Source organism: Schistocerca serialis, chromosome 4 (genome assembly GCF_023864345.2).
Source record: "Schistocerca serialis cubense isolate TAMUIC-IGC-003099 chromosome 4, iqSchSeri2.2, whole genome shotgun sequence".
Taxonomy (NCBI): Eukaryota; Metazoa; Arthropoda; class Insecta; order Orthoptera; family Acrididae; genus Schistocerca; species Schistocerca serialis.
This window is the reverse complement of record NC_064641.1, coordinates 634,557,879-634,584,419: the sequence shown is the minus strand read 5'-3', so window position 1 is coordinate 634,584,419 and position 26,541 is coordinate 634,557,879. Positions and strand designations below refer to the sequence as shown.

Below are 26,541 nucleotides of genomic sequence, written 5' to 3'. Positions count from 1 at the left end.
AAAATGTCATGTGACACTACAGTTAATTAAGCAATCCTAAAATCTTTTTTTTTTTTTTTTTCAATTTTTAATTCTAATAAAAATGTAGAGCAAAATTTTTGAAGAATCTGCCTTCCTAACTCCTGTTTGTGCTTTAAATTTATCACTGATTATGTATCTAGATGTAGTAAATCTAATCAATACAATAGTGATGAAAAAATAGCAGACCAAATAACACAAGAGGAAAAATTTGATCATTTGTTGTATGCCAATGATCTGGCTATTACTGCACAAGGGAAGAACTTTGAGGGAGTACTGTAGAAGGAAAACTGGTTAAACATCATGTCAGAATATTACCAAGAGAATTTCCTCAAACCAAACCCCTCAAAGACGCAAATTAGTGCTTTCCATCTCCACTCAAAACAGGCAAACAGAAAGCTGAAAAATCACCTGGAATGGCAGCAAACTGGAACATACAGAAAAACCAGCCTATGGATAAATCTTGTTATACTTGATAGTTATGATCCAGAGAATTGTGGTGCATACTGAATCCATGTTAACGGAGCCATTTTATATATAAAATATGTGGTTACGTTCTTGTTTACTGGCATATTAACTTTAAAACATTCACCAGTGAACGACACAGGTTCAAGACCTGCCCAATCCACCTTCCCAGGACTTCCTATTCCAGTCGTGTCACAGGCTTCTCCTACCCCACGAAGGGTCAGGTCACCTGTGAAAACAGCCATATCATATACCAGTTCTGCTGCAATCACTGCACAGCTCTTTATATTGGTACGACTAACAACGAGCTGTCCTCCAGGATGAATGGCCACTGCCATACTGTGACTATGAGCAAAGTAGAACACCTGGTGGTACAACATGCAGCTGAACATAACATGTTTGATTCCAACCACTGCTTCACTATCTGAGTCATTTCAATCCTTCCCTCCATGATCAGCTTTTCCAAACTGCACAAATGGGCGTTATCCTTACAACACATTCTCTGCTACCATGATTATCCTGGCCTCAATCTATGGTAATATACTGTCACCACACCCTCCACCCAAAAGTTTCCACCCTCTCTGTCCTACAACCACCTCCCTATTCTCATCGTCCACCCTTGTGTGCTGCCCTCTGCCAACACACCCACCCATCTTTTCCCTTCCCCACTCCTCTCCTTTTTTGGTCCCTGTCCCCTCCCCACCTCCATGCTGCATCTGTTGGCAGTCTACTCCCTGCACACTCCTCCAGACAGTGCTCTTCTCCCTCCCAACCCATACACTGTTACCCCTTCCTTGCCCCCTCCAGATTGCTTCTTCCATTCTACACAACAGTTGCAATCTGGTCAGAGCTGCCATAGATGACAGTTATGTGTGCATGGAGTGTACTTACTTGTGTGAATTAATGTGTGCATGTTTCCTTTTCTGACGAATGCTGTGGCCGAAAGCTAATGCGTAAGTGTATTTTAGTTAGTGTCATCTTTACAGTAAATAGCAATCTATCTTTTATTTACAATGTTGATATTCTAACCTGGAGTTTCCATTGTATGGTTAAATACTAATATTAATTTTTACTTTGGCAGACCCCCTGAGATGTCTTCACATACTCTCAAGGTTAGGACTAACCTCAGAGGATATGTCTACGTGGTTGTATACCAATTCCTTTAATTCAACTAATGAAAGGACTACAGACTGGTTTCAGTTTAAAGAACAAGTACATGGCACAACCAACAGAAAAACAAGACTGGTTTCATTTGAAAAGAAAAGAAATAATTCAGTCAATATACAAAACTACAACAAATTGTAAAACTGTTCTCCTTAGGTTGCTCCTGCAGACTAGTATCACTCAAAAAAAAGGAATGAATAGTACAACCACTTGAATCAATTTTTTTCAATCGGTTGCTCCCACGTACTGATTTTACTCAAACAAGTATGTAAAACGGGAATCTCTTGTTTTCCCTATAGCTGTGTGCTTCCCTTACTCTTTGCACTACCTTCTCTTGTAAGAAGTAATCTGTTAATCAAAAGTAACAAATAAAAAATTATAAGAAATGAGAATAAAAATAATTATTATTTTGAAGAATTCAAAAGGTTATCAGTCAGAAACTTATACTACCAATGTAATGAAATTATTTAATATCAGTTCTTATTTAATATGGTCATAACATAGAAAAATATAAGATACTTATAAAAAACTATGCCTTTTTTCAATATTTCAAAAAAACTAATGTAAGTATTTAAAAAAAAAAAAACATAAGTAGTGCTTACTAACAACAATAAATTGCAATTCATCTGTCCACAACAAGTACTTACGTTGCTGGCATAGGTTTCTCATTGAAATATTTGCAACACAAGATGACACAAACACAGAATTTTGCATATAAAGTTAACATTTCAGTTTTTCATTACAAAAGAACAAGTGACAATTCAAAGAACATTACTTTATACGATTGTGCAACAAAATTCACAGTGAAATTTGTAAGAACCATATGGCTTTCAAGGTTTTTGTTCCAAATATTAGTCCAATGTATCAAATGTGCAGAGCTCTTAACCAACACCAAGAAAAGTGCATAATTCTTCTTGCATATTTAATTTTGTTAACAGCCTCTTTAAAGCAATTGTCATTCACAAATTAAACCTTTTTTCAATAGGTGGAATTTTTTAAGGATAATAAAATAATAAACAAACATACTGATACAGTATGATTCTTGACATCTAGTCAGGCAATGTACGTCATAAATGCACAACACAAATTAACAAAATAGGTAAATTAAAATTGTCAAAAGCTGTCTGAAACTGGACGGATTAAAAAAGCTATATTTCATATACTGAGTTAATGAAATTGTGCTTCACTCACAAAAAAATATAACCCTCCCCCCCTCCTACACACACACACACACACACACACACACACACACACACACACACACACACACACCAGATCTTATACTGTACTAAATACAACAACATACAGCAGAAACATAGTACCTAAAATGAAACATTATAGATTTCTAAATACAACACACATGAAAAATATAACAATATTTTTGTTTTGTTTTACCAGAGTCTTTTCAACCGCTACTAAAACTATCAACTGGAGAAAATAGCTGAACCTTTCACTTTCATTCCCATTTGTCCCTGCAAATAGCCACAATGAATCCAAAACATGGATACACAATAAAAGTGACACTTTCCCTCCCACATTACCCGTTGAAATAAATATCTGGGTAAAACATACACTATATACTTTTTGATAAAAATAGTATTAAGTAGTCATATCACATTTAAATGTGTTTAACAATAATGCTATCTTGTAAACAGTGACAGCTGACATTCTTCCTAGAAAATATTCTCTTTACAAATCAATCAAATTTTTGCAGAGCTCACTCTGTCTTGATGTTTTGATCCACAACTACTTTCTCTAACCTGACGAACTTTTCATGAAAATGTATTTGCTTTGATTGTTTGTATACGTTAATGATAAAAAAACCATTAATCCCAAAACTTTTCCTAACACCATAAAACATTCAAACATGAATAACTTTTCCCTGAGGTTTGAAGTTCAATAAACCACGGACAACATATACAATATTCCAACTGTTGCTCTCAGCTCCTTTTGTTAAGCTAAATAATCCTGGATTTTCCATTGTTTAATGGTTTCTTTTCCTTCTTCTCATACAAATTGTAGTTCACACATTAAACAAAATACATGATAACTATATGACAATGACGTGGGTACTTTAATGACTGGCACTCCTAAACAATTTCCTTTTTCTAATTACATTAGGCAGCAGTCACTTCATCTCTCATTTTCAGCAAATTTCTGCCAAACTGACAATTGCTTTCCTTTCTTTTTCATTAATAAAAAATAAATACATAAAAATGAAGACAATTTAACTTACTTGATAGTCTAATCAATCAATCTGTGTGAGACTAACTGCAATCAGCAGTCTGAACAATGATATTTTACTAACCAGTTTAGAACATTACATTCAAAACAACATTGCAATACTCAGTTATGTCACAAAATGATAGCTTTTTAGGCACTCTTTTTTTAAAAGAATTACCATTACACTACTTATTTTTCTTGCACAATAAAATTATATTACTTTACCTAAAATACTGAAGCAATGTGAAGTGAACCAGAAGAGAAATTTTATTGAGGGGGGTGGGGGGGGTGAACTCTCTAGACTTTTCCTGCTCAACTGATATGATACAGGATTCTGTAGAGACACAGCAATACTGGAAATCACATTTGTGCAAGCACCTCTCAAACGACAATTTAACACTTCTCACACTGAAATCTGAAACATTTTCATTAATCTCAACCTAATTTTGCAAGCACTTTGAAAGTGTGTAAATAATTACAACTCTTAATCAATGAGATGACAACTACCTTCAGGTTACAAATAGACGGCATTCCTCTTGCAGAATTGGCCTGTGGTTACAACTGTAGCTACTGAACAATGAAGATACATGTGTGGTCATAAAAAAGTTTGGGAAGATAATTCTAATCAGTGTGAAACATAAAATGGAACACAGTTGATCAATAATAATAATAATAATAATAATAATAATAATAACCATAATAATAATTCTCCACAACAGGTACACATGGTCCCCTTTCCTGCCGTCTGCATACAGGCACACTTTAGACAAACCAACACAGTACACTAAACATTTTATAAACGCAAATGTCAGACGTTATCCCAGCTCAACTGCATTCTGGCAACTTAGAATCGGTCTTTTGATCCAGCAACAGACATTTCAGGGTCCTGCAGATATTGAAGTTCCTGAAGTTCTTGGAATTTCTCATGATCTCGAATGTGTGCATAATTTGCAGAAAGGCACATTAAATAATGAATCTGAAAAATAAATAGATTTCTGTTATTCAAGTTTAAATGTGATCACAATGAAACGTAATACACTACTGACCATTAAAACTGCTACATCAAGAAGAAATGCAGATGATAAACGGGTATTCATTGGTGGGTGCATGGATCCTGAGAAATCAGTACCCAGAACAACCACCTCTGGCTGTAATAACAGCCTTGATACACCTGGGCATTGAGTCAAACAGAGCTTGGATGGCGTGTACAGGTACAGCTGCCCATGCAGCTTCAACGCAATACCACAGTTCATCAAGAGTAGTGACTGGCGTATTGCGATGAGCCAGCTGCTCGGCCACCATTGACCAGACGTTTTCAATTGGTGAGAGATCTGGAGAATGTGCTGGCCAGGGCAGCAGTCGAATATTTTCTGTATCCAGAAAGGCCCAAACAGGACCTGCAACAAGCAGTCGTGCATTATCCTGCTGAAATGTAGGGTTTCACAGGGATCGAATGAAGGGTAGAGCCACATCTGAAATGTAACGTCCACTGTTCAAAGTTCCGTCAATGCGAACAAGAGGAGACCGAGATGGATAACCAATGGCACCCCATACCATCACACCGGGAGATATGCCAGTATGGCGATGACGAGTACATGCTTCCAATGTGCGTTCACCGTGATGTTGCCAAAAACGGATGCGACCATCATGATGCTGTAAAAAGAACCTGGATTCATCTGAAGAAATGACGTTTTGCCATTTTTGCACCCAGGTTCGTCGTTGAGTACACCATCGCAGGTGCTCATGTCTGTGGTGCAGCGTCAAGGGTAACAGCAGCCATGGTCTCCGAGCTGATAGTCTATGCTGCTGCACATGTCGTCAAACTGTTTGTGCAGATGGTTGTTGTCTTGCAAACGTCCCCATCTGTTGACTCAGGGATTGAGACGTGGCTGCACGATCCATTACAGCCATGCGGATAAGATGCCTGTAATCTCGACTGCTAGTTATACAAGGCCGTTGGGATGCAGCACGGCGTTCCGTATTACCTTCCTGAACCCACCGATTCCAAATTCTGCTAACAGTCATTACATCTCTACCAACATGAGCAGCAATGTCGCGATACGATAAACCGCAATCGTGATAGGCTACAATCCAACCTTTATCAAAGTCGCAAATGTGATTGTACACATTTCTCCTCCTTACATGAGGCATCACAACAACGTTTCACCAGGCAATGCCAGTCAACTGTTGTTTATGTATGAGAAATTGGTTGGAAACTTTCCTCATGTCAGCATGTTGTAGGTGTCGCCACCAGTGCCAACCTAGTGTGAATGCTCTGCAAAGCTAATCATTTGCATATCACAGCATCTTCTTCCTGTCAGTTAAATTTCACATCTGTAGCACATCACCTTCGTGGTGTAGCAATTTTAATGGCCAGTAGTGTAAATTATCACAGTTTATTTTCTTATCAATCACATAGCTACTGAGATTGCAGCAGAAATATCATACAAGACAAACAGCAGGAAATAGAAGACCAAGAATTAAGGTTGATGCATTTATTACCCTCTCATTTTCCTCTTTTGTCAATGACGATTAATTTTGATACTTGTTTTTGTGTATTTAATTATTGTGTTGTGTATGTTATCTATGAGTCAATTCCACCTACATCATGATGAAGTTGCTCTGCTGTCCCATTACATTCAAACTTACACAGAGATGTTTAACCTCAAGTATAAGGTATTTCCACTGACGAGGATTTATCAAATCTTGAGATAAATTGCAGTTACAATCTATTTCTCTGTTGTGATCCATTTTTTGCCAAATTAAGGTGAAAACTGGACTCTTTCTAGATCATTTTTTGGCTAATTTAAATGTTTCTCCTAAAGACCTCTTTTTTTCTTTCTTGTGGTGGCAACTGACACAGTCTTTTGATTTTTTGTATGAAAAATGTCACACTAACTGCATCACAGCATCAAACTGCCAGTGCTGTTCTACAGCTTCTAACTCCACATCCATTATACTACAATGGTGATGGACCGGTGCATTTTATGACAAGAGTAACACCAGTCTGCCCCCTGGCAGAAAACAAAATAATTTTGATTAAAATCTATAATGTTTAAAATTGTAAGCTACAAATCACATAAAAGCATTGGAGGGGAGAGTTTGGGAAAGGTTGAGAAGCACCTCTGGGTGAGAGATACCCATATTTCCTGATGACGATGAGACCCAACAGATGGTAGCAAAATTACGGAACACTTTCCATCTAAGCATAATGTTTTTGACAGTTGTACAGATCAAATCCTAACACTCAACTTTTATTAAAGCATGGTTTCAAGATGGCTCGAAAATATAAGCAGTAGCTGTCTATCAACTGCAGTTTATGATACCATATTGAGAGAGAGGACTCCTTCAGCTGTCCCTAAAAGTGATTCACTGTAGAACTGTATTAATGTGCTATGTGAAGTAAGGGCTCTGTACTTCCACCAGTTTTTTTTTTCCTCAACTTTTATATTGCAGATATTCCTAATACTGTCAGCAGAATATTCACTTACGGAGATGACCTAACTATTGGTATTCACAGAATGTCCATACAGCAAACTGAAAGGATGCTGATAGATGATATTTCAATTGTGTGGCAACTGAAGTCCAGTAAAACAGAATGCTTGTGCTTCAACCTTAAAAAGTCCAACTATCAACAGCAAATCTATTTTCATGGAAATTCTATAAAATACAATTCTACTCAAAAGTGTCACACTTGACATACACTTTGTGATCAAAAGTATCTGGACACCCCAAAAAACATATGTTTTTCATATTAGGCGCACTGTGCTGCCACCTACTGTCAAGTACTCCATATCAGCGACCTCAACAGTCATTAGACATCATGAGAGAGCAGAATGGGGCGCTCTGCGGAACTCACAGCCTTCGAACGTGGTCAGTTGATTGAGTGTCACTTGTGTCATACGTCTGTAAGTGAGATTTCCACACTCCTAAACATCTGTAGGTCCACTGTTTCCAATGTGATAGTGAAGTGGAAACGTGAAGGGATACACACAGTGCAAAAAGTGAACACACCGACCTAGTCTGTTGACTGACAGAGGCCACCGACAGTTGAAGAGGGTCATAATGTGTAATAGGCAGACATCTATCCAGTCAATCAAACAGGAATTCCAAACTGCACAGAATCCACTGAAAGTACTACGACAGTTAGGCGGGAGGTGAGAAAACTTAGATTCCATGGTTGAGTGGCTGCTCAAAAGCCACAAATCACGCCAGCAAATACCGAACAATGCCTCGTATGGCGTAAGGAGCATAAACATTGGACGATGGAACAGTGGAAAAACGTGTGTGGAGTGATGAATCATGGTACACAATGTGGCGATCTGTTGGCAAGGTGTGGATATGGCGAATGTCCAGTGAACGTCATCTGCCAGCGTGTGTAGTGCCAACAGTACAATTCAGAGGTGGTGATGTTATTGTGTGGTCTGTTTTTCATGGAGGGGGCTTGCATCCCTAGTTGTTTTGCGTGGCACTATCACAGTTCAGGCCTACATTGATGTTTTAAGCATCTTCTTGTTTCCCACTGTTGAAGAGCAATTCAGGGATGGCAACTGCACCTTTCAACAAGATCGAGCACCTGTTCATAATGCACGGCCTGTGGCAGAGTGGTTACACACCAATAATGTCCCTGTAATGGACTGGCCTGCATGGGATCCTGATCTGAATCCTATAGAGCACCTTTGGGATGTTTTGGAATGCCAACTTCGTGCCACGCCTTACCAACCAACATTGATACCTCTCCTAAGTGCAGCACTCCATGAAGAATGAGCTGCCATTCCCCAAGAAACTGTCCAGCACCTGAAAGTGGAAGCTGTCATCAAGGCTACGGGTGGGCCAACACCGTACTGAATTCCAGCTTTACTGATGGAGGGCGCCATGAACTTGTAAGTCATTTTCAGCAGACGTCTGGATACTTTTGATCACATAGTGTATCTCCCACCTACTGATAGTACTTGACCAACTCCGGCCAAAGTTCACAACAGGAACAACATCCTCCAAAAGGTGGGTGGTACCACTTGGGGATCAACAGGTGATCTACATCGATATTAGTGTATAGCACAGCAGAATATTGTGCTCCTATGTGGCTGAACAGTAACCACACCAGCAAACTCAACATCTGACTCAATACAATGTGTATGATCACAAGCTATCTAAAAAGTACACCAACTCTCTGGCTTCTAACAGTGTGGCATATCTCCACACTTTAACTCGGAAAGCAGGAAGCTTTGTTATGTGAATGTACGAAAATACTGAATAATCCCAAGCTTCCCATTCACTGCTATATCCCCTAAAATCCAGACAACCAGCTATAAAAACCGCTGCAGAACTATATCTATTTAGCAGGCACCATCATGAATACAAACTGAACTCAAAATCCACAACACACCAGCTTTTGAAATGCCTTGACATTTGTGGAAAATAGAATCTGCATGAAGAAATAAATATACATGGGACTTCTTTTTAAGTGGAGATAAACTCATTTTGGAGTTTCGGTGACCAACTATCTCATCCAACATACCCTTCAGGAGTGTACTTTATCAACATACTGTAGTGCAGCAACCTTTTTTTTTTTTTTTTTTTTTTGTACTACTTTGAAAATACCACCTCTTCCATAGCAGGTTTGGGAAGCTTTAGAAGTGGGCGGGGAGACAAAGCACTGTCACTGCAGTGACGACTGGCCTGCTTATTCAATGTGAGCTGAGCTAGGCCGAGCAGAAGGACAGGGCTATTGCACAACCACTTGGGTCAATTTCCTCACCTACAAGCAACACACTCATTATACCATACATGATTAGAAGTGGTACCATTGACACAACAAATGGGTACCTAACCAGTGTAAATATCCACCAATTCTAGCCAAACGTGTTCCAGTCTGGTGGCACCAACCACGAGGAAAGCATTACGCCAGATGACTAGGCAATATGGTTCTAAAGTAGCCACCAAGAATTTAGGTCTTCACCACCATCGAGCACAATGGAGGCGGTGAGTCCACCTCCTTGGACTTTGTGCCTTCCGCTAGTGAGCTGCTTTCTAGTTCACTCTGGCCACAGCAGACTTTGCCCTGGAGGGCTGCTGTTCAAGACCAGGGCAGCTTAAGCCGCTTGCCCTCCTACATTAGTGTGGGCGTCCTGGTGCCACATGCCTTCACTAGCAAGGGCAAGTTCCACTTCTGAGGGCTGACAACTGAAAGAATTACAGTGGGCTTCTGCATTGCTGGCACACCTCCCACAAGCAGCTGTGCCATGCGTAGCTGGTACACATGCTCCTGCTTGGATTCTGGGCAGCAGCATTCCTACAGTTGCTGGCATTGCTGCCCTTTGGCCACTAACCAGTCTCAGCAGTTTTTTGTGTGCTGTCTGTCGTCCTCAACATGCACAAGAGCAGAAGGAGGAAGGGGCAAGGTAATACATGGCATGGTCACTACAAAGCAGCACAATGAGTGTTGTAGTTTGAATAAAATGTTTGATGTTTGACTATAGATGCTGTTTTCATGGTTTGTCAAAAGCCAACATCTTGACACTGACCCAACACCACTACCCAACACCTTCTCTGTAGAGGCCACCATCCTGTCCAGGCCAATACAATATCTAGGCAATACAAAGTATTCTAATGTATGAATTGAGCAATTAAATTTAACATTATAAACTAATGAACTGCATATGTAAAATATTTTCATTCTATGTTTTATGTATTATTCATTATAATAAGTATTTTATATCTACATAGGAATGCTGTGTTTTCTGCCATTCACTAAATAAATAAGATGATTCTGTCTTTTCCTAGAGTGTGAGTGACTTGCCCTTTATTTATTTATTTATTTTGACTTTCAGCCTAAAAGCCATCAACCATCCCTTCATTTTTTAAACTTTTCATATTATTCCTCTTTCCTCCCCAAAGGAGGAACGTTTTATTCCAAAAGCTAGGATATTTTTATGTGTGCTTATTCACAGTACTGATATTTTGCTTCCTCAAGGTGTAATGGCCAGCAATTATGTATCGTAAGTTAATAATTACTCATAATAACACAGCTGTGGGTAATAATTGTGCATGCTGTCACACAGTTCATAGTTTGGGATTGGTGTGTGGGGACTGAATTGCAGTTTCACTGGGGTGACTGCACTGGGACATAAGAGATTCCCAAGAACGCTCTTCTATGGTTATGCAGGTTATGTGCAAGACAGGAAGACAGCAGAACACGAGGCAAAGATCCGTATCCTTCAGGCAAAGACTGAGGACACAAAAATGGATTTAAAAATTGAGGGGGGGGGGGGGGGGAGGAGTGGGGGAGGGGTTAAAAGCTCTTTCATGACGTGATACTTTCAAGTAACATGGCTTGATGAAACTTGAACCACACATAGAAAGAACTGCTACAGAATAGTACAGAAGTTAACTGACAGAAATACACAATTAGACAAACAGAAATGTCACTTCTATTCAAAGACATTACTTACATTGAAGTCACCATGATTTATGATGGTCCCATGGACTTTACAGAAGGCAGAATATGGGTGTTAACAACATGTCTGATCACCACAGATAGCAACACATGCTCTGCAGTTTCTCCCGTGCTGGTCACACGGTTGATAAGAGTTCTTGTGGTCGGACAATCCATTCCTCCACCAATGTGGTTGATAACTGTTGGTTGGTGCATGTGATTGTGCTACAATAAGTCTCCCCACCATTTCTCCATTGTGCTTGATGGGTTTTAACTTGGGGGAAGAGGCAGACGAGACCATTCATTCAACATTCTTTCAATCTGAAAGCTCCGCCAACTGCACAGTTTGATGCTATTGCTCATTGTCATCTATAAAGACAAAATCAGGGATGAATGCATCTGTGAAAAGATGCTCGTGTTGAAAAAGTATGGTGTCACAACAACACTGACCATTGAATGTACCATGTTCAAAGATTTGGAGGTCAGTATGCCCATGCAACATAATGCCTCTCCACACCATAACACCTGGACCACCAAAACAATCTTGTTCAACTATGTTCCTGGGTGCCTTACAGATTCCTACCTTTCACCACATGAGGGTATGTCCAGAATCACTACTCACGATTGAATCTGCTCTCATCAGAAAAAAATCACATGAGCCCACTCCTTGACGGTCCAGTCCCTATGTTCTTAACACCATCCTGCTGCCGCCAACATGCAGGTGTCAAGAAGAACACAATGTACTGGTCATTGGACAGACTCCCACCTCCAAAAGCAACCTCCAAAAGCAGTTACGACTTCACTGTGGAGCTTCAGATTGAGTGCCTTGCAATCCTGTTAAATGTTGTAGCACTTCCAGCCGCTGTTTGACATGTGTCCCTCCTTGCCTGTTGCTTAATATAGTGGTCATCTGCTGCTGTAGGTGGTCATAGCCAACCACCCACTCTTTTTCAAGCAGTGGTGCCAGTGGTTCAGATTGCTCCCCACGCATGTGATACAATGCTGTGAGCAATATCAAACTCCTGGCTACATTTTGTCTTTCTTCTAGTTTCCTGATAATTCTTCCCCATGCGAAGTCATCAAAATGTTTTAATGAAGACCACCACCACAATGGTGCACCATAACCGCTCGCTAATTGACACACACTGTCTTTTCTCGTTTCTTTAACCACTTTGCATTGCAGGGCCAGCCCCATTTGGCGCTAAAGTCACCCATCACGCTATGTAACCTCCAACTTTCTGTGCGCAACTGGCAACACGCTCCTGCACTTTCATTCATTTCCATCTAATATTTAAAATGTGATGATACTCTACCTATATTGTCCTTACATGTTGCAGAGCAGTGTACTTAAGGATAAATCAATATCTAGCTCCTATTATGTAAATATGTTTTATTCATTCCCAATTAATCTTTATACTACAACTTCTGTATATTTCATTGTAACTTACTCCTCAACTGAAGGCAATGTAAGCTCTATACCATAACATTCCTAACAGCAAAACAGCGGTAGTTCTTATCCTGTTGATCTACAATGCACCAGACAAACGACGTGTATTCTGAGACATGCAATATTACAATTCATCTTTCTTACAATTGCCTGTTTCCGAAATTCTCTCTCAAAATGTAATCAGTAATACAAAATTTTCTGAAGACAACAAGGAAGGCATTTTCTACAACTGATGAGAGCTGTTCCATTTTATTAAAAATCTGTTTCAGTTCTTTCTGCAAGAATTCCTTGAAACTCCTGTGAAACATATTCCTTTTCTTTTTTATGATAGTTGCCAATGAACCATGTGATTTTCCATGAACCTTACTACATACTTATTTGGAGAACTATTAAGGTTTCAGGTTTTCTTTGCATTAAGATGGTAATGCCACAGCAATAATGCATTATAGAACTTCTTCATGCATTATGAAGTAATGCCTGGTTCATTAATAAGTGAGTCCTAAAACAAGTATCACATTCTTCATTAACAATATACAATCTCTGACATGCACTTTTCCTAGATAAAAAACTGATTTGTCAAATTTTGGTTGTGCTTCCCCTGAATGATAACTAATACTATGGTCTTATTGTTAATATCACTGAAATGGGTCAACATTCATGATGTATTTCTCTTTGTAACTGTAATTCTCAACAAGGATATCAGCTTTGTCTTAGCACTGATTGTAAAACACTGAAACTTACTCACAGGCTACACAATCTTTTGTGAGGATGCGCTGGTTGAAAAACACATTGCTGAATATTCAACAGACTTCTGCGGAATATACACAGTATATGAAGTACACAGGATTGACATCAATTTCTTGTAGAATCTTAGAACATATTCTGTGCTCAAACATAATGAGGTATCTTGAACAGAATAACCTCCTCCATGTCAATCAGCATGGATTCCGAAAATGCTGATCACGTAAAACCAAACTTGCACTTTTCTCACATTACATACTGAAAGCTTTGGATCAAGGCAGTCAGGTAGATGCAGTATTTCTTCATTTCAGAAAAGTATTTGGCTCAGTACCACAACAACACTTATTGTCAAAAGTGTGATTATGTGAGGTATCAAGTTAAATTTGTGACTGTATTGAGACTTTCTGGTAGGGAGGACACAGCATGTTATCTTGGATGGAGCGTCATTATCAAATGTAGAAGTGACTTCAGGTGTACCCCAGGGAAGTTTGTTGGGACCCTTGCCGTTCAAGTTGTATATTTATGAACTGGCACACAATATGATGCAGTTATCTATAATGAAGTACTGTCTAAAAGAAGCAGCATAAATATTCAGTATTGATAAGACTTCAAAGTGGTTTGTTGTGATATGAAATGGAATAATCTCACACATTCAGTCAGGGGTAAAGCAGACAGTAGAGTTCAGTTTATTGGTAGAACACTGGGAAGTGCAATCAGTCTACAAAGGAGACTGCTTACAAATCGCTTGTGCGATCCATCCTAGAATATTGCTCAAGTGTGTGGGACCCATACCAAATGGGACTAATATGGGATATTGAACGTCTACAGAGAAGGACAGAATCATTGATCATGGGTTTGTTTGATCCATGGGAATGTGTCACAGAGATACTGAAGGAACTGAACTGGAAGATTCTTGAAGACAGACATAAACTATACCAAGAAAGTATGTTGACCAAGTTCCAAGAACTTGCTTTAAACAATGACTCTAGGAATATACTCACAGGGGGATTGTGAGGATAAAACTAGAATAATTACTGCATGAACAGAGGCATTCAAATGATCATTCTTCCAGCGCCCCATATGTAAATGAAATGGTGGTTTGCAGTGTATAGATGCAGATGTAGATTGTAAGAATGCATTAATTTCCTATTTATATTATGAGAATGAAAGTTGCCACTCACCATATAGCAGAGATGCTCAGTTGCACCTCAGCATCTCGCGACTCGGCATCTCTGATGTATGGTGAGTGGCAACTTCCCTTCTCATAATGATGTTACATTCCATCCTGGATTTTCTATTGTTTGATTTAATTTCCTATTTTCTTCTCATAGTACTCTATAGTCTCCCACTTGCTCTTGAATGACACTCCAAATTAATTCCTGTGCTATCTCATTTCTGTGTACATTTATTTCTCTTTTGTCAGGAGGAAATTCTGGTTCTGAACACCCGTGATTTTATATCCTGCTGCTTGTTAAGTAGAAATATTTCATTCAGGATGTATTCCCCATTTACAAAAGATATTTTAATAATATTAGTGAACAGTGTAATTTTACTCACAAGACTGAGGATCACCAACAAACATGAGACAGACGCAAGAATAAACATAACTTCTGCACGTTCCACATAGTCTTTGCAGAACAGTTTCAGTTCATCTTCACACACTTCCATGTCTGCAGGGGGCGTCTTTGGAGGAAAGAGAAAGTCTGCAAACAACAGAAACTGTATTACACACAAACTGAAATGCTTCACATTGTATGTTCTGCATTAAGAGTACTGTTATTTGATGTTTTAATCTAACTTACCTCACATAAATTAAAATAAAGTTATGTAACTTTCGGTGCAAATTTCTTAGTATTTAAAAGTAAGTGTATGATAATTTTTTTAACATAATGCCTAAGCAATTAGATATAAAGTACATGGTTAACTACATTGAAAATTTTCAAGTCGTAGATCACATCAATAAAAACACAGAATTAATATTTTCAGCAGTTTTGCTAATCTCCATTTTGAAAAACGTTGCAAGTTTTGTATGTGACAGATTTCATGCACACTTTATTATTTTAAATTATGCAAAAAGTAACAAATTGGCTACAAATTTAAATGCATGATGATTGGTTGGTTGGTGACTAAACGGAGAGGTCTTCAGTCTCCCTGTCAAGAGCTATCTCATCCGAAAGAAATTTGATCCAATTATGAAAACATGTAGAAGCAGTAAAATTAGGTACTGAAACTAATATTTATACCAGAACTGGGAAATAATTTAAGGACATATAAAAATATATGGGTGAGGCTGGTACATAGGTCAGAGAAGACGAGCAATCTCCCAGAGTTCATCCCCGGCAATATAAACTCCTCTCGTATCTGACCCCACGTCAACTCAATTCAGACGAAGAAGTTACAGAGTATAAAATGCCTTCTAGCCAGGAGTTTCATAATGGCAAAAGCGAGTCAGCTTAAAATGGAATGGGCATCAGTTGAACAGACAATAATAAAACAAGGTGAGAGAAATAATCAGGTCAGTAGGTGGGTAGCGCAGAGTTTATACAAGGGGGCAGTAGCCCACCAAATGATGTTCCATCTCCAGGAGAGAACAGATCTGATCTGCACTTGCAAACCAAATGTGGGATTGTCAACATGAATGTTGGGCAAGTATTTGCTTCTCTTACCACATTGTTGGTCGGCTCATTCCCTAAGAGACTCAAATGACTTGGGACTGAGAGAGAGACATCTAAGGTCAGAGAGAAAGATACGAATAGCAGATATCACAGTGGGATGTGAGTAACATATGGAAATGGTCACCAATTGGTTACAACCTAGCTTTCTGTCACTGGGAAAAGGATAGTAACTTCAGAGATTTACCAAGCTATCAACTAATAGTGGCCAGCAGCAGTGAAAACACATTAGTTCGGAACTGTTTTGTCAATTAATTGGGAATATAGTGTTCAAAATTGGTTCTTTGAACGGCAGACTTTTATTTCACTGAAGCCCTAAATATTCCTAACGCTGAACCTGGATACTTTGTTGCAGAAATTTTCTGGGGGCACAAGATAGGAGCAACTGGGACATAGCCTGACATTGCTACACTGAGAGCTGCAGCCTCAAGAATACAAAAAGTTAATGGCCATTTACATTACCTTTAACTGTAGCCAGGTCCTTTCACCAGGACGATTCAGTTTCTGATGGAGCTTGTTGCTGGGGCCATTATTACTCTCACTAATCATTTTCTCAAAATTAATAGTAACATAAAATCCAGTAGAAGCCATAAGTATTTTTTATTATTAGTGTCAAGCCAAACTTGACTCTTTCTGTGGAGTCAGGATCATTATTTCGGTGTTGTTATTCTGCTATTCAGCCCACAATGATATTGCCATGAGTGAGAAGCAGCTGTTTTGTAAATAAGCAGTTAATGTGTCTTAAAGATAGTAATGGAAAGGGTGAAATATTTTGTCGCAGTGAAAGGAAAGGCAGTCTGGCCTGCCCTCAGTGGGGGAGCAGTGCAGTAGCCACAATTTATTTATTTATTTATTTATTTTTTACAGCTTGGTGCATACAGGCAAGGCACGCAACCAGAATGTTCTCCGAGATAGCAATTGAGAATTGCACTACATAAAAAGGCATCTGAGTATGTCCAAAAACTAGGAGAAAAGAACCGTAGGAGAAAAGAACCGAATCAGTAAGGAAAGCTGATATGGCTCTGAGCACTATGCGACTTAACTTCTGAGGTCATCAGTCGCCTAGAACTTAGAACTAATTAAACCTAACTAACCTAAGGACATCACACACATCCATGCCCGAGGCAGGATTCGAACCTGCGACCGTAGCGGTCACGCGGTTCCAGACTGAAGCGCCTTTAACCGCACGGCCACACCGGTTGGCATCTGATATGATTCTTGTTTGTGTGCTACTGAGACTTTTTACATGTTTCAAACATATGAAGTTGCAGGTGACAGAGCATGAAATCCTTGCTTCAATGACAGAATAATGATGTTCAACGGCAACAATACGAAGGCAGGAAACCCACTGCAGTATGTACACTGAGTAGATGTGTTGACAAAGTGCCGGCAATTAAAACACCACATTGGTGGTAGGAAATACTGCTTCACATGGCTGCAGTAAAAAAATAACAGGAAGCGGATGCCCCTCAAAAGTAAGGATGAATGCGCCAACATCTATCTTGTTGTCTGGAAGGCCTTGACATACAAAGTGAATCCCTCACCTCTCCAAGTGTCTAAGTAGTTCTTCATCTGTAGCTATAGTCCTAGCGAAAAATTAATGCCTGTAACATGCTGAGGTTCTTACAGGGTGTGATGATAGCAGGTACATCACCAAGTTGTTTACAAGGGATTAACTCCCATGAATGTGTAGGATTTGCTGTCTTAATGAAGATAGAACTGTTTTGTAATTTGCTAAGGGAACAGAGTTCACTCACAAATATTTTTTAACATTCTCCACAAAAAACAGTGGCTTAGTAAAACCAGGAACCAAGGGGGAGGGGGGGGGGGGATCTGTCTGCAAGCTACTTGGTTTCATTTTCCATCGGTAGTGTAGCTAAGGAGGGAAAATTCCTAGGGTCATAACAAATGACAATGAATTGTGGTATGTCTAATCAGACTGCTGGGGCTCACAGCCAACTACTGACAACTTTGGTCATTTCATGATGCCAAATACCAGCCATGATGACGCTTACTCCCATGGTTGCCAGCTACCAGGGCAAAGATCACCTGGCATGATGACCAGAGCCTGGATTCCTGGGCCCCCAAATGGACAGGCACCTACTCCTCAGTATGCTTAAGCATATGACAGCTTTGATATCAACAGCGCAATCCCAGCATCGTAGGGGCTACCGTCGTATGGGTATCTGACAACCACCCACACGGACTGGCTGTAATGCTAGGTATTGGGTGGCTTCCCTAGATGGTCTGCACTATGTTTTAAAAAAAGAAAAAAGAAACTGCGTTAAATCCAGATGCGGTGACCAAACATAAGTTAACCGAAATACGTGGTGTAAAATATGTGAACAAAGCAGGAGAAGTCAGAATCGATGTCCTATGACCAAGCTAGGTTGTCAGAAGAAAATCTGTCTTAGAGAATAAGTTGCAGAAAAGAAGCAGTCAGTAAGTAAAATTGCAGCACGACACGAAGAAGTACTGCAATGCTTGGGGCCTCATACTCAACATGCATGTACTCGCTGAGTTGTGAGCCCCCAGGGGTGTTTATATGCATGTTATTTGTGTTGAAATGAATGCATATCTGTGCAACATTTTCCTTGCTTGTTTTCAAATTGGTTTGAACTGTGTGAATTTTTATAAAGTGCACTTGCTGATTATTTTCTTTACATCTTCACTATTTTTATTTCATTGGTCTAGTGAAGTCAGAGCTACAAATTTCTCTTGAGTTTGTTCATTGGTCCAAGGGCCTGCTGCCCCTTCCATGTGAATTCAGCGTATTCTTAAGGCTTGGTCAGATGGGCATCTGCTCACGCAAGCAGAATGCACTGTTGGTCGGAGCAGTCTCTCATTTCCAAATAGAGAATGAACAGAGCACATTGAACCTGTTGTTGAATGAAGCTAAATGCTAGTGAGTCAGCTGCTTTTGCAGTAAACATGAGTAATTGTTCTGATGGAAACCAACTGTCGCTTTTATTCGCGCACTCTTTAAGGAAATGGAAGAAGTCGTTATAACATTTTAATGGCAAACGAGATGACTATTGTGAATTTCATTTACTTTGAACGGAACTGTGGTCTAGTGAACACCTTTTCTTCAGTTATCTTTGTGTGTCTCTTGGACAATTCTAAATGTTACACAGGCAAACTGCACCAAAAATTTCTGACTAACTCGAGCTGTATATAGTTAATTATCTAGTCAAAAGAGAGAAAGGGAAAATAATTAGACATCCAAGAATTGTATGTTGGAGGCAGCAGAATCATTCAGCAGTCAGCTTCAAATGCTGGTTCTCTAAATTTTCTCAATAGTTTTTCTTGAAAAGAAAATCGCCTTCCCTCCAAGGATTTCAATTTGAGTTCCCAAAGCATCTCTGTAACACTTACACGCATTTTGAACCTACCAGTAACAAATCTAGCAGCCTTTCTTCGATCCAACTTGGTACAGATCCCTAACAATCGAGCAATTCTCAAGAATAGGTTGCACCAGCGTCCTATACATCGTCTCCTTTACAGGTGAACCACTCTTTCCTAGCAGGACACCAGTAATACTGTAGCTGGACATTACTGGTTTGTTCTTCCTACACATTCTAACTAACTTACATTTTTCCACATTTAGAGCTAGCTATCATTGATGACACCAACTAGAAATTTTGTCTATGTTGTCTTGTATCTTCTTAGAGTCATTCAACTTCGTCACCTTACTGTACACAACACCATCATTAGCAAACAATTGCAGATTGCTGCCCAACCTGTCCAACAAATTATTACTATGTGCAGGACTAGTCTCTGCACAGAAATATTTATGATGTAGAACTGTTGGCTGCAAGTTCGTGCAAGTCTAAATTTTGAGGACAGCATAGTATCCTCTGAATTCAGCAATAATGCAACAGTGGGCATAGACATCATCTATGAAGCAGTGACAACAGCAAGAAGTCACATGGCTATCCTGTGTGAAGATCGGGACTATATTTTAATAACCAATGGAGCTTTAGAACCAGCTCTGTACATCATGAAATTCAATTTTTTTGTTTAGTTCATTCAACCATTTTCTGAATAGTAATATTTTTTCAAGCTCGTTCTCTCAGAAGTTGTGCCACTTCTTTTGCAGGCAAACTGCACTGTCATGTACCACCCCCCACCGCATACACTGGCAGAAAAAAATCGCAACACCAAAAAATAATTAATGTAGAGTTATCAAATTTCAGAAATACATTTGTCTAGGTAACATATTTAAGTGATTAGCATTGCAAGATCTCAGCTTAATGTAAGCACGAAATAAGCAATTGTGCAAATGTGAAATGCTGATTCATTAATAACTGTTGTAACTGCCAGAATGTTAGATGCAGGCATGCAAATGTACATGCATTGTGTTGTACAGGTACTGAATGTGCGTTTGTGGGATGGATTCCCACATCTGTTGCTCTTGGTCAGGCAATACAAGGACGGTTAATTCTGTTTACAGATGACGCTGTTGTCATCTGATGATGTCCCACAAGTGCTTGATTGGAGTCAGGTATGGTGATCAAGGAGGCCAAGGCAACACGTCGACACGGTATAGAGCATGTTGGGTTATAATAGTGGTATGTGAAACCATTATCCTGTTGGAAAACCCCCCTGGAATACTGTCCAAAAATGGCTGCACAATAGGTCGAATCACCAGGCTGACGTATAAATTTGTAGTCAAGATGTGTGGTACAACCACAAGAGTGCTCCTGCTGTGGTACAAAATTACATCCAAACCATAACTCCAGGTGTAGGTCTCAGACTGTCTAGCATGCAGACAGGTTGGTTGCAGGCATTATCCTAATCAACACATGGCCATTACTGGTGCCGGAGCAGAATCAGCTTTCATCAGAACACATAACAGACCACCTCCATCCTGCCCTCCAAGGAGCTCTTGCTTGACACCACTGAAGTTGGAAATGGCGGTGGTTTGGGGTCAGTGGAATACATGCTACGATGCATCTGGCTCGAAGCTGTTCTTGAAGTAACCGATTTGTAACAGTTTGTTGCATCACTGTGGTGCCAACTGATGCTCAAATTGCTGCTGCAGATGCATTAGGATGTGCCAGAGCCATATGCCAAATAAAATGGTCTTCCCTCTCGGCAGTGCGGCCATATATTCTTGTGACCACGGCTGCCAGCAACCAAACAAAGTGGCTACAATACTGCCAAGTCTTTCTGCAATATTGCAGAGAGAACATTCAGCCTCTCTTATCCCAATTACATGATCTCTTTCTAGCTCAGTGAGGTGTTGATAATGGTATCCTTGCTGTCTTTATGACCTTCTTGACAAATGTCAACTCACCATGTGCAATCTCAAAGGTAACTAATGCTCACGAAAGTTACAGCATGTATTTAAAGTAAACCTGATTTGCATTCTCATAGTGGCACTATTAACACCACTCCTGTCTGATAGGTGCTAAATTTGAATCAATATTATCTTTCAGATTGCTTTTTTCTGTCAGTGTACTTGGCTGCCCCCACATCCAGAAATTTAATTTATTATTTTTGTACTTTTTCATCACCGAATCTGTCCAGCAAACAAGCAGCATACTACTGCATGACTATGAAAGACAGGGCATTGTCTTGCCGATAACTAAGGACACAGCATGTAGCTTCTTTCAACAAAGTCTGACCGATTTCAGTTCATCTAAAAATTAATATTAAACATTGGAACTGGTAATTAATTGGGACTGTACCAATTTCAGCTAGAGACAAAGCAGCAGTCATGTAACTACGTCTTCCACTATTATACCCACCCAATAAAAGTGGCGATAACAAAGATTGTAGACAGAACAATAGTGTCCAGTTTCAATACTTCAAGTAAATATATTGCCATAATTACACTTTAAGAAGCTAGATCAGAAACTCCAATTTGGTGTATTGAAAAATATCTTACTAAGCTCAAAACATAAACAGACAAATAAATAACAAAATCTCTCAAACCAAGGCCTGTGCAGAACATTATTAAAAAGGATAACATGCCTGCCCAAAGGATAAGCAAAACAAGCATTTTTTTTACTTTTGGATATTGTTACAAACTTACCGAATTGCTTGAAATCAATACACTGATGATTTAACTGCACCCGAGAGCTGGAGCAAAGTGCCCAAAATATTGTATAAATAAGTGTTACTATCACAAGGAAACACAACATCAGCACCCAGGCAAGCTGCAGGATGTAGGTGATACTCATGAACTGAAACAGCCACAAAGGATGTAAAAGAACAGATTGCTAATTACAGTGTTGTTGTATTTTGAAGTTACTTCACCAAACTCTACTTGGATTTGTAATGTGATACTTCAAATGGTTGTTAATTTTACTACAATTACTTCTGTTACACGAAAACTGTCAAAAATATTTAATTACTCTCAATGCGAAATCATGTACTCGACATCTAAATAGCTCACTTTTTCAGAAAATAACAGAATGTAAGTGATAAGAATAAAATCTACTCATACAGGTAACTTCTTCTATAGGACAATTAGAGCCTTCACAGAAGCATATAAGAATAAGCATTCAACATAGCTAACTAAAGAAGCTTGTTATATACATGCACTTATAGTGAATTCTCTGTGTCTCAATATTATACAAGCTTCTTTCTATACCAATAGAGAGCTACAGATTCCATACCTACCCTCCACACTATTGAAAGTTTTTGAAACTGCATAGCTACATACAAATTATCATGTAAGAGCAATATTAAAATCTTTAAAAAATTAGAAGTGCAAGCATACCAACAGGCATACTTCAGATGGCTAATTGCAAAAGCTTGTTCTCTAGGCAAACTTGACATGGCAAACTGCAAAACCTTGTTCTCTATATGCACATATAATGAAATCTCTGCCTCCCAACGTTTTACAACTTCCTTTCTATATAATCAACAGAGACCTACAGATTCAATACATACATACCTACCTTCAAACTATTAAAAGTTTTCAAACTGAATAGCATCACACAATATTAAAATAGTAATAGTAATAGTAATAATAATAATAATAACAATAACAATAACTCCGCACTGCCAGTCCCAAGCCTGGGGCCTCATCTCACAAGTGATGAGGAAGGAGGAGGGGGAGGGGGGAGGAGTAACACCTCGTAAAAAAAACCTGCGTCCATCTGGCTCTGGATGGTAGCACCCTGTGACGGCCCCTGCCTAGGGCTACAGATGAAGCCCGGTGAATGGTCTCAAGGGCGGAAGAGGAATCCTAACTCCCAACAGCAGAGAGAGTGGAAGAACAAAATGGAGAAAACCATGAAAAATAATAATTTCGGTCTAGCTATCCGATCTTACCTTGGAATTTATTTCCTACCATGTACATTGTACAATTTCAATTGCAGGCTGGAAAGGCTGCTAGAAAGAAGCACTACCCCAGCTGGTAACTCGAAAGAGGAATCCACTATTGCTTTACGCAACACATCAGGACATAAAGTCCTGGGGAGTCCCAACATCTGCATTAAGGATGAGTTGGAGCAACCTTGGTATTCTTCCAAACTGAAGTTCAAAAGGAAATTCTTTGCAGGCACCTTGAACGTTAACTCATTACTAAAAATTGGTAAACAGAAAGAACTTGAAATTCTCTTAGATAAGCATGAAATACAAATTTTAGCAGTTCAAGAAACAAGATTTTTGGATGAAAATGTTACAGAAACCAAAAACCATAGAATTTTTAAGGGTAAACCAGCAATAAATATCATGAAAGGCATGCCAATACTTGGTACCACTTTCTATGTTCATAAAAATTTAGTAGATAACATTACAGAATTCAAATCCAGTTCAGAAAGACTCTCTCTTCTCACAGTTAAATGCAAAAATAAACAGTATACCTTTGTTAATTTTCAGGCTCCAATTAATGATGACAATAAGAAAAATCCGAGTAAAGCAGAAGCATTCTGGGAACTTCTAGAAGAAGACATATCAAAAATTCCAAAATCAAAATATGTTATACTTATGGGGGATTTTAATGCACAAATAGAGACGGAAAAATCATTTCAAAAATAGTAGGATATTATCCAGCCCATAAAAGAACAAACAAAAATGGCACAAGGCTAAGCAGTCTTTGCAGAACATTTCAGTTAAAGGTAATGTCAACCTTCTTCAAAAAATTACCAAGAAAGGCAAAAACATGGATCTCTCCAAATATGTCGCTAGGGGAGTTCCAGTTAGATCACATGGCGATTTCTAAATGCAATTTTAAAGAAATCATGAATGTAAAAGTAGCAAGAAACAGGGAATTTGATTCTGGTCATTACCTGACTAAAATGAAATAAACTTCCCTCCAATAAAAACAAAGAGAGATAGCAAAAATTAATTAAATATGATACAGACACACTCAACATCACCAAAGAGGTGATAAAAAATTTTCATGAAGAAATTAAAGTAACTAAATCAGGGAAGTGGGAAGAAATATCGAACGAAATCAACAGGGCACCAAAAATTTTATTTGGAACAACAAAAATTAAGTGGAAAGTCTGGTGGAATGAAATCTGTGAAGAAGCAGTTACAGAAAGAACAAAACAGTGGAAGAAATGGAAATGTTCTGGAAAGCCCGAATACCATGATGAATTGTGGAATGCAAAGGAAAGAAACAAAAAGAATAATAAAGAGAGCAAGCCGGTCCCAAGCCCGGGCCCATCTAAAAACAAGAGGATGGGGAAGTGTGGAGGGGGACGAGTAACAACCTCGTAAAAAAACCAGGGTCCGTCCGGCTCCAGATGGTAGCACCCTGTCATAGGGCCCCTGCCTAGGGTTACTAGGTGAAACCCAGCCAACGGTCTCAATGGCGGAAGAGGAACAATTTCCCAACGGCAGAGAGAGCGGAAGAGCTAACTCCAGGGCTTACTACCTTGGTTTTAATTTCGGATTCGGGGCAACCCGATCCCCCAATTTATTATCCAACAATTACTGCAAAGCATGATGGGAACGTCGTCAAAGATAGACACTACTCCAAGAGGTAGACCGAATGGCAAATCCTCCGTTGTTCGTAGAAACAATGCAAAGGGGTCAAAGGATTTTGGAGGACCCCAACCAACATGTATGCAGCCCTCAACACTGAAATTTAAGAAAGCAACTATGTTTGCAACCCTAAATGTAAACTCTCTAATTAAAGTAGGAAAATTGAAATTATTGATTGAAAAGCTGAACCAGAAAGAAATTTTAATATGTGCATTACAAGAAACAAGGTTTTTAGATGAAACTGCTTTAGATTTTGAAAACTATCGTTTATTTAAAGGAAAACCAGGTAAAATCTTAATGAAACAAATGCCATACCTGGGAACAGCATTTCTGGTACATCACTCAATTTTAGATTCAGTTACTAACTTCTACTCGAGTTCTGAGAGACTATCCATTCTTGAGATTAAATGTAAAAACAAAGGATACTCTATAATCAACTGCCATGCACCCATAAACCAGGACAACAAAAATAACCCGGAGAAAGTTGAAGAATTTTGGGAGATACTTGAAATGGAACTGGATAGATGCTCAAAGAAGAACATAAAAATGTTAGTAGGCGATTTTAACGCACAAATAGGAAGGGAGAAAAAATACCATGGAACAGTAGGCCTCTTCCCAGGTCACAAAAGAACTTCAAAAAATGGAGAAAGGCTTATAGAGGTATGTAGGCATTTCAACTTGAAAATAATGACAACACATTTCAAAAAGCTGAGCTGAAAAACTAAAACATGGAGATCACCAAATCCACTTCTCGGAGAATTCCAAATTGACCATGTGGCTATCTCACTTCATTGTCAAGAAGAAATTCAAAACACTAAAGTGCTGAAAAGCCTTGATGTTGATTCAGACCACTATTTGACTACGATTAAATTCAGACCACTCCCATTTCAAAAAGAGAAGAAAACCTTTTACAAAATTCCAAAATGTAACACAGAAACGTTAAAAAATGAAGAAATTAAACAACGGTTTCAAAGAGCATTGCACAAAGATAGCGATGGCATATCCACAATAAATAAGGAAGCGGGATGGGAGGAGATCAAAAACGAAATAGTTGAAATAGCAAAAGAAAATTGTCTCGTGAAAAGAGTAAGAAGACATCCATGGTGGGACAATGAATGTGATGAGAACCTGGAGAAGAGACAGAAATTGTGGCAGAAATGGAACTCCACAAAAGATCCTCAAGATCTTGACAATTTTAAAATCCAGAGAAGAGAAACAGCTAAGCTTTTCCGTAATAAAAAAAGAAGACAATTTCAGGATAACCTAGAACAGATTGAGGAAGACTTTAAAAGAAATAATTCTAGAGATTTCTACAAAACTTTTAGAAAACAGCTAACCAAATACCAATCCCCAAATTTATGTTTTAAAGATGAAGAGAACAAGCTAGGTTTGACAAACAAGACTAATTGTGAAATATTAGCAAAATA

At 38.9% G+C, this 26,541-nt stretch overlaps 1 protein-coding gene across 2 annotated transcripts in view; it reads right to left on the bottom strand.

Moving 5' to 3' along the window:
- Positions 1–2,094: 2,094 nt before the first annotated feature.
- Positions 2,095–26,541, bottom strand: part of LOC126475474 (neuronal membrane glycoprotein M6-a) — a 39,555-nt gene continuing 15,108 nt past the window's right edge. For both annotated transcript variants that reach the window (XM_050103364.1, XM_050103365.1), the window contains 3 exons: positions 22,206–22,356; positions 15,051–15,196; positions 2,095–4,846 (listed from right to left, as the gene is read on the bottom strand). In XM_050103364.1, coding sequence (XP_049959321.1) covers positions 4,715–4,846; positions 15,051–15,196; positions 22,206–22,356 — 429 coding nt within the window. In that variant the 3' untranslated portion in view covers positions 2,095–4,714. The remainder of the gene's footprint in view (positions 4,847–15,050; positions 15,197–22,205; positions 22,357–26,541) is intronic.